The sequence below is a fragment of the Osmia bicornis genome, chromosome 8 (genome assembly GCF_907164935.1).
Source record: "Osmia bicornis bicornis chromosome 8, iOsmBic2.1, whole genome shotgun sequence".
Classification (NCBI taxonomy): Eukaryota; Metazoa; Arthropoda; class Insecta; order Hymenoptera; family Megachilidae; genus Osmia; species Osmia bicornis.
This window is the reverse complement of record NC_060223.1, coordinates 7,536,045-7,550,883: the sequence shown is the minus strand read 5'-3', so window position 1 is coordinate 7,550,883 and position 14,839 is coordinate 7,536,045. Positions and strand designations below refer to the sequence as shown.

General features: G+C 42.9%; 1 protein-coding gene across 3 annotated transcripts in view; it reads left to right on the top strand.

Annotated features, from left to right (window-relative positions):
- Positions 1 to 14,839, top strand: part of LOC114877946 (paired box protein Pax-6-like) — a 59,396-nt gene that overhangs the window by 26,552 nt on the left and 18,005 nt on the right. For 2 of the 3 annotated variants that reach the window (XM_046286623.1, XM_046286622.1), the window contains 4 exons: positions 348 to 513; positions 713 to 896; positions 11,497 to 11,687; positions 11,761 to 11,870. In XM_046286623.1, coding sequence (XP_046142579.1) covers positions 348 to 513; positions 713 to 896; positions 11,497 to 11,687; positions 11,761 to 11,870 — 651 coding nt within the window. The remainder of the gene's footprint in view (positions 1 to 347; positions 514 to 712; positions 897 to 11,496; positions 11,688 to 11,760; positions 11,871 to 14,839) is intronic. The other variant, XM_029191149.2, reaches the window with a different exon arrangement.

Here is a 14,839-nt window from a genome sequence, read left to right as displayed (position 1 = left end):
AAAAAAAGCGCATGATCTATAATCTATAGGGAGAGAAGTTTATTATTCGTGGAGACACGAGAACGTTTAGAAGGTCTTCGAAGGCGGAGACACGCGAAGATGTGACAAATTCAATTTCGAGGACAGATTTAACTTTTCAAATTTATCTAAATTTGGAATAATTAGAATTATCAAAGATTTTGTAAAATATTTGGATATTAGACCGTTCAAAATGTTCTTTGTTTCTTGCAAGAACGTTCGTAAACCCAGTGTTAAACGGAGGTTAACATAAATTAACTAGAAAATCGGGTGAAAATAATTCGACGGACAATGGTAATTTTTAATGGATCATCGTGTTTTCATTTCAGGCCACAGCGGAGTGAATCAGCTCGGGGGTGTGTTCGTCGGCGGTAGACCGCTTCCAGATTCAACGAGGCAAAAGATCGTCGAGCTAGCGCATTCTGGCGCTCGACCATGCGACATTTCCAGGATCCTGCAGGTCAGCAATGGTTGCGTCTCAAAGATTCTCGGAAGGTTGGTTGAAATATTGCTCGGTCCAAGTATTCTCCTTCTTTCACTATCTTTTTTCGAAACATTCTCCGTTCAGTGTTTAAAGATCGAGGAATTAAAAAAATTTCAAGTTTCCATTATCGCAAATGATTATTTAACTAATCAGACGCAAGAGGAGATAAACATTAGGTGTACCGCATTGTACCGCAAATTCTTACTATTGCAGGTACTATGAGACCGGTTCTATAAGGCCCAGAGCAATCGGTGGCAGTAAACCGCGCGTAGCCACAGCGGAAGTTGTGAACAAGATCTCACTCTACAAAAGCGAGTGTCCTTCCATTTTTGCGTGGGAGATCAGGGATCGTTTGCTTCAAGAAGGTGTCTGTACGAACGATAACATTCCTAGTGTAAGTACCAGTTTCATTAATCCATCAATGATTTCGTTTATCTGTTTATATTTTAACCCTTGAACAGTGGGACCTGGGTCAATCATGGCCCAAAGTTAAATGTATCATTTTTAAATGAAAAAGTTTGATATATTGAAGATTTAGAAAATAAAAATGATGAGATACGCGATTAAACTAAAATCAGAGCTCTCTCCATGGTCCGCCGTCCGAGGGTTACTCCTTTACCAAAAGAACAGAAACGTATAAATAAATTTTCGTTTTCGAAATATAAATGAAATGGAGGAATATTTATCAAAATCAGTTTGACGAAAAATCATCGTCCACATAAAACACGTAACAGAATGGTTAATGATGTAGGGAACGTTATTCGTGTCGTTCCGTTTATACAGAGATTTCATCGACTCCCATAAACACTCCCCATAGTCACCTAGCAGAAAACTGATCTTCATTCCTCCCCCGTCTCTGCTATCTATGCAAATGTGATTGTATTTTGCACGCGTACAGAAAGCCCCGGTGTCGACAATACGCTCTGTCGCTTACGACCTCCATCCCAGGAAAGTCGAGCTCCATTACGCGTGTTTTGCGACATGCTTTATAAACCCCGTTATCCTTGTTACCCTGAGAAACATCATCGTGATTCAACCCACCCGTTTTTCTGCACTTTCATTCAATGTTCCGTTTAATGCGAAACGCGTGCAACCGTGTATCATTTGTGCAAATACAACCGTGTAATCGCTTATTTATTGCATAATGAAATATTACAATGGGAACGAAGGGTAAATGTTATTCTACGCGATGTGTAATTGTTTATTTATCTCATAACTCGAGCATCAGGATGCATTCGAGTGCAAGCTTAATATTTCAAGTAAAAAAAAAAAAGCACAGGATGACATTTGCCATTAAATGAATTTATAATGTATAAAATGTAGCATTCGGTAAAAAATATTCATCTCTCAAAGGATCTATAGGAATACAAAGTAGGGTGGTGTATGGATAAACGAAGAAGGTTCAGCAGATAAAGGAATCAATTAAGAAATTGCAAAGGATGGAAAGGGGAATATAACGCACGGATCAAAAGGAAATTTCCCTTTTTTCTGCTCGATCTCGAAGACTTACACTCCACCCACTAATACGTTCAGAGTTCGCGACGGGGTTGCTTCTCATGGTGGTCCCTCGTTGCCATGGATATTTGCATGCGTCCAATAAACGGTGGCTAAGGGGCTCTCGACTCTTGCTCAGGGTAAAAAGTAAAAGAGGGTCGCTAAATTCTCTTTTCCTCTTGCCGACCTTCTTCTTACTCCACCCTCTTCCTTTTTTCCTTCCTCTTTCTTTCCATCGCGCCTCCGTAATGGCCTCGACACCATCGTACCTACACCATCCTCCTACGCCCAGATGCTTCGACAGAAAATTCCAAGAGAAAGGGATAACTCGGGGATCACGAGCGTTTTTATCGTCATGGGGAAATACCGAATGTCAACTGTCTTCGATATAAATAGTAATTTTAGAAAAAGAATTAAAATTTCAGATAATCTTGTTCCTCTTACACCCTCCCTGGGATTTAAATGCAAGTATGAATAATAATTGCGAATCGGTGATTAGTCAATTAACCAAAACGGTGAACGTAACGATTTAACGCTTTAACAAATTACACGGGGAGGGCCAAGGGAGCCTGGAGGCCGAAAGGAGGATCAAAGCTTGCCGCACAAAGTAAGTATAATCCCAGGGCCGCGTTTGAACATCCTGCAAGAGCTTCTGAACTTGTTGTGGCGAAGATTAACGTTTCTTTAATGGCCCGTGTAATATTCCATTATGTACAGTTCGGCCGAGAATTATTGCGTCGACGTCGGGGGCACGGAGTCTCGGGGAAGGGGTTCGCGAACAAACCGGATCGACCGAATGGCGAAATAAAAGGAAAATCACGAGGAAAGCAATTTCTCTTTTGCTGGATTCCCTGCAATAACGATACCTTGGATGTACCTCCGAAGAATATTGCTCTTCGAAACTTTCGGTTTCATACTTTGTTGCTCTTCAAAAGAGAGGGAAATTAAAAAAATTTTCTTCTTATACTTTGTTGACAATAATTTTAGGAAAAATTGTTTTAAGAAACTCAACGAATGCTCTTAGTTTTCTGGCTGAATAAGAATTGAAATCGATTTCGAAAGGTCGCTATCGTACGAACGTCCGCACATTTCCTTTCTTCCACGTTGTATCCTTTCCTCGGCACGTCGAAAACTCGTAGTTCAACCTGAAGAAGAACGGGCGAGAAAAAGAAAGAGGGACGGCGAGGGAGGACGTATTCGAAGCGGGTCGCGGTGATTGAGGGAAATTTCATTATTCTCAGACATTACCCCCGTTATTGTAATGCCATCAAATTGGACACGCTTCGTACACCCCCGTAAAACGGCCGGAATATTCTTGAATATCCGAAGCTGAAGCTTGCTCTCGCTCGAAAGAATGCGGGAACGATGCTTGATGCATCGCGAATCTTTCCTCCTCTACCACTCGAGCGATCGCGAATTTTTCCTCTGATCAGTTTTGATTCCCTATCGGGGTCCAACCTTTTCCTCCTTTGTTTCCAGGAATTTTTCAATATCTTCCGAATAATCGAAATTGTTGAAATTGTTCTTTTAGCTTTTGTAAAAAATTATCATTATTCTGTTCATCTTTGTAAAATTCAGTTATTAATTTTGAACAAATTTTCGAAAGCCAAATAAGGGATGAAATGATGATTGGTTCAATGGCAAATTAGAAAAATCCTTTTTCTTTCTTTTTGTAATAAAGATAGTCATAGTATGTTTCCATGGCAAAAGAATGTGCAATTAATCCGGGTTGTATCGAAAGAAGGAAAACAGTATTTTCCGAGCTTTGAGAAGAGCCGCGTGAACGATCGAATGGACAATGATTTGACAAACCCGAAACGGGTGCAGGACGTGGCGTCGCTTTCGAAATGTCCTGTGAAGCTCTAGCTATCCGTTTCGTCGTCGAATGCCGTTTCAGTCCCCGGTCGGATTTGAATCTGGCACCCGGCGTGGCGGACGCGTTATTGGTTTACTCGCACCACTGATTCCGGAATACTGGCAGTGGTTCTCAGCCAATTTTCGACGACACAAAGAAAATCTTTTGATTCATTTCAATTTTATCTGGTTATATTCACGTAATATTCTTTTCAGGAACAAAGACATTTTTGTCCAAGCTTTGTTTCTTTCAATTTTTGCAATCATTGTACAGCACTATTGTGCAGTGATGCAGTTATAACGTGTCTACTGTGCTGTGACATTTAACATCCTAATAAACAATTCAATATATTCTCTTTAAAATAAAATGATTAACGATCAGACCATATATATTGGAAAATGATACTGTAAATTGAGAGAGAACCACTGTCAAACGAGATCACATTCGTTGAGCTGGCCAGCCTGACCGCGATCGTTCTTTCCGGGAGTTGACATTGATGTCTCACCCCCAATGAACACTTCGAAATTACGAGTGGTTGCTGTATACTTCGATTTCTATCCACTGTCAAAACTTGACATTTTGTATTAAAGTTAAAAAAAAAAATGAATCATTAACTTCGTTGGAGTATCAATTCCACCAAAGTCGAAGAAGAAAGTCGATGAAAGAATTTCCTTCTAAATTGTCTTTCATTAACTTTGGAAAGTTCAAGGGGTTGATTCGAGTGTCCAAATGACAGGATTACTGACATTTCCCCAGATACTGACCACATGCCATTCACGCTAACCTTGTATACTCTCGTTCGCTGACTTAGGGGTGGAATATCACGAGTGTCACAAGGGAGTTGAATCAGGGGTAGCACGATTTCCTGTGGTGACCAAGCGTGTCCCTGTAATTAATAGTCCACCACTGTGAATGGATCCTCTCAGGGTCGCGTTTGCACGTTGTTTTCACATGCTACAGCAAACCTGATGACCGTTTGAACGACCAATCGTCTCTATTAGCACCCTAGTCATGTCTGCTATTCGGTAATCTACCTATCATAGCAGGAAGATATCTGATATCGAACTCCCTGCCATTGATGATCAACACCATACAAATTTAGTATTATTTTTGGTATTAATGAGTTTAACGTTAGCAATCTTCTTAATGATCCAGCTCATCGCAAATCCTTGATTTCTAAAAAAAAAGAAAGAAAAATACCACGAGGACAGGAATGTCTGTTGGGACATGTGACAACCGGGTCCCCCAGATGTACGTAACCGCAGCAATGCCAAGAGAGAAAGAAGTGTTAGGGATGGGATGGGTGGGTGGTGGAAAGGGGTGGGATCTTACCGGTAGAAGAGGCAAAGTAATGGATGGCTGGTGGAACCCGAGGCGAGTGAATTGTTGGCCCCTGTACGTCCGCCTTGGAGACACCCTCGGCTTGCCCTGTCCGCGTAAATCAATGCACCCCTTCGTCCTCTCGTGTTACCAACCCCTCCTTGCTGGCTGGTGCCACGAGCAACCCCTCCTTTCCGTGTTCCTCTCACGGAGGAACGGCTGCAGCCATCGTCTTGAGCTCTAGACCGACCCGGACTCGGTGGTCGAGGGTTGGCGAGGGTGTCGGAGACGTCCGGCTACTGCATTATGTATTTCTCAGCGAACCCCACCCCTCCTCCTTTTTCATCCCCTTGGTCCAGCATTTCTTCCTTCTATCCTCTCTTCGTTACGCTTTCCCTTATTTCCATGGGCTATCCTTTATCGCCACGTCGCTCCGCTCTTTTTCTTTCACGCGAGCCGACGAGACTCGACCCGACGCGACGCGAGGCGTCCCTTTTAATCACCGAACCGTCGCCGTCGTACCCGCTGGACGTTGCTCTTATGGAATTAATTTCTTACCCTGGAACTTACTCCAACCGAACACTTGCAATATGTTTTCGATGAACTTTATTTAAGATATTTCATATTTGACAAAAATATGATGAAGTAACATTTGTAATTCAGCCTCTTCAAAATTAAAACAGAGGATTTTGCAATATTTCATCAGCGAAATCGCGTTAAACATTTTCGAATTGAGGTGTCCTTTCGAGGAGAGATCGAACGAGGCTTCGAGCGAGTTAACGATACATCTCGAAGCCTTCGTTCGTCGAAGGATACCTCTGTCGAAGCAGTTAACGTCACTTTAACCGCCGAGTGGGCCGGCAACCTTATACCGAACTGTTCGTCGCCGTTCAAGTTCAACCACCGTGTGGCGGCTGTCCCGTTCAATCAGAGAGGATCGGATCCACCTCTATGCATAAACGAGCGTGTGTCATCTCGAAGACGAGCGTACAGCCAAAGGATATCGGGTAACCGATTGACCGATTGTCTTCAACGTTTTCCTCTTAAGGAGGCTATCAGGCACTTTGATCTTCTCTGGCCAGTTTTTACGAAACTGGTCCTCTGCATCCTTCCCCCTCTGTTCTGCTTCGTTAAGAAATTTCGCAAAGTTCAAATCATGAAATTCAATGTAACAACATTTTTTAACCCTTTCGTAATATCTTCAACAATACTTTTTGAAGAAAGCAACAGAAATACCACCTGTTCTTGGGAGTTATGTAATCCAGAATATGTTGCACGCAACAAACGGTACCCTCGATGGAAAATCTCTGAATTGGAGGTCTGATCGTAGGAATCCAAGTAGGAGGTGGCGAGGGTAGCTGGTGATGCGTTCTCCACGGTGCGTGCAGGAGGCAATAACGTGCGACGCGTGGCGTCCTAGCCGCCCCTGTATTACTCTATGGAACCCCCTGCCGCGTTCTAGAATACAGCATCCCTTCTTCTACCTCCACACCAGCACCCCGTTAGACGTCTTCGAACCAGCCCCTATACCGCCGCCAAAAACTACCCCTACGTCGTTCCAGATTAAAAGCTGTGATTATACGTGGCATCAGGCATCCAACGCTCGACGATCTTTTGTCGAGTACAGAGAGAGAGATGGCCTTTCATTTCGTTGTTGTTTTACGATGCATTTTAAATTGCGAATGCCATGCATTTCTCGACTTCTATTTAAATGCTATTCGTATCTCATCCCTCGTTCTTTAGATCCCTATGGTTATATGTCTCGTTATTCAGTTAAAAAAAAAAGAATTACTTAAAATATTTTAGAGGTTTATTCGCCAATCATTTTGCATTATCTTACCTCTGCCATGATTTTCTTGGTGGCACAATTGGTGGCATGTACGACGGAAGTAAAGGCTCAGCCAAGTTTCTTGGGTGGCTCGAACGATAAATCAAACTAGCGACGATAACTCGTGGAATAATGGCTTACTAGATAACGATACACGAGAAAGGATCGTCTTCGTTGCCTAGAATTGCTTCCCACCTCCTTTCGTAGCTCGTTTTCGACCAGCCGATTCATTTATATCCTGGCAATTCAACTGCCGGCTCATTATCGAATCCTCCATTAAGGATTCTCTAACATTTTCAATATCTTACCTGAAAATTGTCGAAATTATTTTCGGAATTTTCATCAATTTCAAGCTCCATAGTTTTACAAATTTGATAATCTAAGATCAAGCAAAGGCGAGTAGCTACTAATAGAGCTGTCACGAATACAATTGCATCTTTTTTTCTCTCCTTCGACTTGATCCAGACAGGATTTCCCACGCGGTATGGGGTGGCTAGAGCACCATAGAGGGTGCAAGATTTATATTGCAAATCGGCGTATCGACGCGTGGCGGTGCCGATTCACCCTAAGCGTTCAGATTCGTTGCAATTGCAATTGGGAATAATCACCGAAAAATTACCAGGTTTTTCCTGTTTTAGATTTCGTGGGAGCGTTGCTCGCTCCCTTTTCTACGTAACATCGCCAATTTATCGTAGAATAAAAATACAAAAAATTCTGCAAGAGCAGAATCTCTCGACAGAAAATTAACCGCCATATAAGGACACTTGTATAGATCACCTCTTGAATGCGAAACACATGTACATATTACGGCACGATAAGGGACGTGTTTGAGGCAATGGTTAAATCATTATATCATCGAGTGTCGAAGAACGGAAACCGCATGACACGATATACTCTTGTTACGTGACGATGTATGGATCCAGAAATCGCGTAACCTGTGATTTAGGTGCTTGCACGACACTCGCTCGTGCTTATCCCGCAGAGGGGTGACTTAATGACAGCTTGTATGACATTTTGCCTTCCAATGTTCTCGTGTCTGCGTGCACTCGAGATGCGGTTAGCACGTGTCTCATCTCGTATGGCAAATAAGCGGGAAACGGAGAAAATACAGCGAGAAGGATGATTTTATTCGATCGCGTTCATTCCTTTTTCTTTCTTTTTCACCATTCGATAATTTCTATAAATTTTTAGCTGTAGATTTGTTGAAAGCGTCAAGTGTTAGAATTTAAAAATTTTTTAAATAAATGTTGAATCTTAGGATCATAGAATCATAGAATAACTAGGGGGGGCAGGTCCACCCTAGCCAGAACTATTATTATCTTTTAGCGAGGATACTGTTTAGCATGTCTGTTTATGGTAGTGCAATTTTTACGAGTGCTTATCCGCGGTAGTCGCGTATTTCCTGTGCTCGTTCTCCCCTTCGTCCCTGCCACCCTCTCTGCTGAGTGTATTAAGCGAGAAGAGCGGAAGAAGCGAAGGGTGCGATTCTCTCCTTCTTCCTTCTCTATTCAGTCCACTTCCGTTATTATGGGGTCTGAACGAGCCCCGTACAACGTGGCGGTTTATTATCACGAAAACATCCTGAAATAGTAGTTCAGGCCACGTGGTCAACGACACTTTACGAGGGTTATTTAAAAGTCATGAAAGTGTCGCCATTTCGACACTTTGGTAGTTTCCTGTTTTCAACATTCATGGATACTCCCCCACGTAGCAAGAAATTTTAGTTTTGCAAAAATATTTCTCGCTCTATTTTTACATTCGATTTAAAAAATCGAAAAAGAATGTGTCTTCTATCAGATTAGAAATCTAATACCTACAACAATACAACCATTGAAGTACACTGATAATCTGGATGATCCATATTATCATCGAATGATCATCGTGGCGTTATCAAATCGCTTAAAAGGCATCACACGAGGATAATATTATGACGTCTCTATCCGTTCGACGGATAGGCACCCTTTTCGAAGATCGACCACCCTCGGTCTCTTCACGGTCCATGCTAATTTCATCGATCCGTTGGATTCTTCTTGGTCCTAGGCGTGTTTCGAACAACCCCCGCGCCGCGTGTCGTCCTTTATACGAGTCGCACGGGCTATAAGGATAATATCTAGCACCCTCTTTATGTCAATCGCGTATTATGTCGCGATACGGTTAAAAACGTGTCGAGATTCCTATTGTCAATGATACGCCGATGAAACGCACGTGTTTGTTATTTCTTTTAAATTTCGATACCTAATCGCCTTTTACCATTTGGAATGGTAAATTATTTATTTCTCGAGTAATTTTAATTTATCAACCACAAAGGTTGTAAAAACATATTAGAAAGTAGAGTGGTGGTTGAAAACAGATCAATCACAGGCTGTTTGACAAATGCAAAACTCTTTTCTTCGGAATGTACGCGACACTCGACGAAAGCGCGCTATTGTGGGATCGATTTCTAGTAGGCGACGCGATTGTCACGGTAACGAGGAGGGTGAGACAGGGCACAAATGTCGCCGATATTTGCGGTCGACGTCAATCAAAAAACGGTCAAACAGCCAGGACACTCGATGTCACAGCAGAGCTTGGAATTGTTGTTTGACTGGCACCGGTTCTTTGGAACCTACGGCTTTGTCAACGAGTACCTTCTTGCCGCAACGACTTTTCATTGTGACCAGCTTCCGACATCGAGTCACTTTACCATTTCTATACAAGGTGTCCCGAGTTTTTCCTGACTAAACGTGGTTCTTTGTTCTATAAATTAAAATCAAATAGAGTGCCCTATATATTGTAGTATTTTTTTTTATTAACTTCACGAAGATTAGAGTATATTTCTTTTTTAAATTACAAAGTCGTATACCATCGTGACGTCGAAGGACATCGAAGAGATATCGAAGAAGAGTATATATGTATCAGAACGACGTCTGTTTCGTGTTTCGAATGTGTTGGACTCGATGGTGCACCGAGGGAGATGACACTGCTCCGCTCGTGGGTCCGAGATGTCAGCTCTTTTCAACGCTGTGGGACTGTGACATCGGGTCTAACAAACCATGGGGAACGAAAATCTCCCATGGCCGATCCGAGAACTCCTCGCTAATCCTGGACACGCAATTTCTCGTCTCTGCCTTCCACTACGTTCTCTCTCCTTCTTTTCCTTTTCCTATCCGATAAAATAGATAGACGATCTAATATTTTTATTTTTCAATATTCAGAACGTTCCTTAGAGAACCTACGAAATTTCAAACCATAATCTCTTCCTCCCTTCCAATGAATATACAATTACTCCCGCCTATTAAAAGTCAAAAGTGAGGAATTTTTAATGCTCCCTGGCGAAAACTTCGGCCAAGCATGCCTCGCGAATAACAGGGAAATATATGGAAGAGTAGAGAATAAATTGCTGAACTATCGGCAGCAGGGGAACGTACTGCTTTAGTTCGTAGGAATTCTTTTACGACTTGGCTGGGATTTATACAGGAACTGTAAGTGACAGAACCGACGGGAGTAGCTTATGACTGCAAGGGATAAATAAAAGATACGATGCTGAGGTGTAGCTAATGTACACCACAATTTTATAGTTGAAATTATTGAAAATATTTTGGTATTTATTGAAAAATTCAGTCTTTTAATAGGGGGCTGATAGTTAGCTATTAACACTCCTAATGAATTCAATTAATATATAATTAGAATCCAGAATATATAAAAATAGTTTGAACGTTTGTAAAAAAGAAATTCCTAGGGAGGAGCCAGGTAGTGATTACTCCCTCTGTTTGAATATATCTTTGAAAAATTCATTCGAACTTATTTATATCCCTAATAATTGCGATTGCCGATCGTCGGAAGATGTGTCGGATGGATAGCTACTTGCGTACACATGTTTCTCAGTGAATTGTGAGTACCGCAGACGCGCGAGTGCGTACTTGGCTTGCCAGAAGCCAAAGTCCCCTTGGAGTGACGCGAGACGGATATAATTGAAGGCAGAGGTAATTAACTCCCTCGTGGAACACACGCCGCTCACCGCATCGTTTTAATTACCGCTCTCATCGCATTTCATCGGGCAGAAGCGTTCTCCTACGTCTCTCTCCCTCTCTCTCCGACTTACCTTCCACCCCTTCTACATTTCGTATTTATAATAAATCCGAATCAGTGGAGGACGCCTCTCGAGGCAACCAGCAATCTCCTAAAGGCGTCCTTCCTGTGCTAAACGCGATTGGAAACAAGCCAGTGTCTGTTTCTTTTCTACCACTCTCTGTTCGCGAGATTCCTCTTGAGAAAATGTAGGATGATGGTAAAGCAAATGTAACGTCTAATAAACGTTATCAACTCCTCTCAAGGCATCGTGCTTGCTCGAGAATTTACAAAGCGTCGAAGAGGAATACTCTGGGCAATAATAATAATTTCTTTGATGATAATTAGACTGCCACGTTGATGTAAAGAAGACCAAGAGTGTGGAAGTTGGACAGAAATTTCTAAAGACACCTTATTATTCTACTAACATTTTTCTATTTTATGTTTCAGGTGTCGTCCATCAATAGGGTACTGAGAAATTTAGCGGCACAGAAGGAGCAACGGCAGCAACAGCAACAACAACAGCAAGGGGTAGCTGGCGTTGGCGTAGGGGTTGGTGCTGGCAGTCCCGCAGAAAGCGTTTACGACAAACTGAGGCTACTGAATGGCCAGACAACTGGTTGGCCCAGGCCGAATCCATGGTATCCATATCCCTCTTCCATCGTTACAGAATATTATTTTTCTTAACTTCAATGGGAATTGAATTTCCGGTAGGTATCCATCGGGAGCTGGCAGTCCATTTCCATCGTTGCAACCTAGTTTAAGCCCGAGTCACTGTACAGCCCTGCCACCGGATCCTGCGGACATTCTGCACGCGAAAAAAGGTAAAACGAATCATTTTATACGATTTAATAATGAAACTCGAACTTATCTTCTGTATCCCAAACTGTTTAACTGTTTTAAGTGAAAAAAAAAAACAAGGTCGATAAAAAGCAATCAACCGTGAAACAGTATTTTCGAAAGGACCGGACGCGACAAAGTTACGCGCCACGCACGCTCGATTTCCCGCTCGAACGTGCAAAGAACCCGCTCGCACCATTTTCCGCCGGTACACGTACGTAGAATCTATGTACGCGGTGCGACGGTAAAAGTGGCCAGCGGCGAGAAACGCGTGTACGCGGGGTGGTGTATCCGGGAAATAGGGGAAGAGGCGCGCGGAGGCACGCGTTTTAATTAATTAATCTGCCGGCTGAAACGATACTAATATCAATGTAATTTCGTCGGCGGGTCCCGCGGTTTGCCGCATGCGTGTGCAGCGCTTTTCCGGTAATAATTGTAACGGTTTAAGCGAAACGAGAAAGAGAAGGTGGGGTTGGGGTTGGAACGTGGTTGCAGTCGACCGACCAACCCACACGAAATTGTAACTCGACCGACGGAATATTCTCTCGACCTCTCGGCACCCCCCGAGAACCCCCCACCCACGTTCGAGCCTCTCGTACACGCGTTCCCTTTGGCGGCACATCAAACGCGCGATTTCTTTTGGCCCCAGCGTTTTCCTGCCAGGGTGGCGGACGGTGTCACGAGCAGCGAAAAACAAGCCACGCGTGTGCCTGCAATTTGGTCGTTTTTGCGTTGCTAAACCGAGACGCGTTGAAATCTTGTGGGATTTTTTTCTTTTTTAAATAGCTTTCATTTTTCACTCTGTTTATAACGCCATGGAAGATCGCAAGTTGGCAAGCGTCGTTAATCGGATCTCTCGATTCGTAAGCCCGCGACGTAGGTATTATTATTTTGTATTCCACTAGGGTAGAAGGGATACAATCAAATATGGTAACTGTTGCGACCGCTCAACCGCACACGGACCCCGGGGGCTGGATTATCTCCGCGTAGCTGGAGGCACGGTGCCGTTTATAGGATAACCCGTGTCAGGAGGGTTGTTTCTCTACTTTCTCTCTTTCTCCCCATTTGCATCTCTCTGTCCGAGATTCGTCTCCGTCTTTGGAGATATTTTCTCTGTCCTTTGCACGCCTCCGCCGAGGATGCCTCGGGCGAACCAGATACGACAACTGCTACCACCCTTCCGTCGAGCTGAACGAAAAGCAGATTACCGCGCAATCATCGCGCCAATTCTAACCTTGGATCTTCTTCGTCATTGAAAGGCATCGAAGAAAACTATGATACGAAATTTTTCCTTTTCTTCAGATTCTTCCGATATATATTGATAAATGTTTTGTGAAATTTTTACTAGGATATATTTATCAAAATCAGCTAACTTAACATTCTCAACATGGTTGTTCTCGTCGTCTCCATCGTCGCCATCGTCGTTCGGATATCAGTGGGGTGTCTGCTGAGGCTGATCCACAATGCATCCCCGAGTTGCATTGTACCATTGCACGAGACGAGACGAGACGAGACGAGACGCAGTGGCATGCAGAAGAATTCTATGAGAGAGGGTGGCAAGAAGAGAGAGGAGAGAGCGACGATAGAAACGAACAAGAGAGGCCAAGAAAGAAAGGAGACAAGGGCGCAAAGAGACTCCGTAGTGATCGAAACGCGAAAGGGGTTCGGGTCGTATGGGGCATTGTTTTTTCACCTCTCGGGTCCCGTGGTATGAAGCGAACGACGGGGTAAAAAAGAGGACACGAGTCCTGAATACCATCCCAGAATTTCAATATCTCTGACATGTCACCCGTTCGTGTTTTCATTTCGGTCGAAAGAAAAAAATAGATACCGATCTCGCGGGTTCGATGGAAATATCTTTCTTGGATAGGTAATTCTTCGTATAGAAATATTTTATTAAGATTCAAGGAATTTTCAAGAGTCAGACCACTTCAATTTTCTAATTTTCTTTAATTTGAAAATTAACTAATTTTATACATATCTTCATTGTGTCGGTCAAAGGGTTAATTATTCAAAGTAAAGGAAAACATAAGAAAATTTTCCAAGGTTCTTCAAAGTAGACTCATACGAAGACACCTAGTTTGCCCGCGAAACGAACAGCATTTGCCGCTCCATTTCAACGGGGTTCTGAAGTACCACCGCCCTGGGTCCCCTGTGATTTCGTTCTTTCGGTACACTCTGCTTTGCCCTCGTCCTCTGCTTGCCAACATCGAAGGTGTATACAGAACACTCTGCGGCGTTCTCGTTGATCTCTGGCTGAGATACAGAGGTAAAACAATATAATGGCCGCCTGGTGCGCTCTCAGCTACGAAACCCAGGGTGTACTGAGAGCATTATCGTCGACCTCTTTATCTGCTGCACCCGATCTCTCTCTCTCTCTCTCTCTCTCGCTTCTTTTCTTCCATTTTTTTTTTCATCTTTCTTTCTTTTCCTACGTTTTGTTCGTCCAGCTATCTATTTCACTCTGTTTCCACGTCTTCTTCTGGGGTACTCTCTGTCTGTCCCAGTAGGTAGGTATACGTTGCCACTGCAACGATGCGAAACCTTTTATCGTTGACCAGGACAATACAGTCCTCTGTGGTGGTCGTCGTCGTTGTTTTCCTCGACTACGTCATCAGCCTTGTTGTTCTTGTTGCTCGACGCGACTCTCGTCGACGGAGATCCTCGTGGAAATACGCGATTCGAGTATTAATGGCTTCCCGATAGCTTTTGTACAATCTTCTCTCTGTAAAACCTCTGCTCCTTTTTTTTATAGAGAAATTCTAGAGGATTGCTTTTGAAAAATCCTCGTTTTTTTAATAACAAAGAAAAGGGTTGTAATAGGACCTTCTAGTTTTTTCAAAATTTAAATTGCTTGAAATTTTTCTTCAAATAATACAAGTCTTTTCTTCACCAGTTGAAAGTACTGAAAATACTCGCATCAAAAATTTTATTTTATTTTCTTTATTTTATT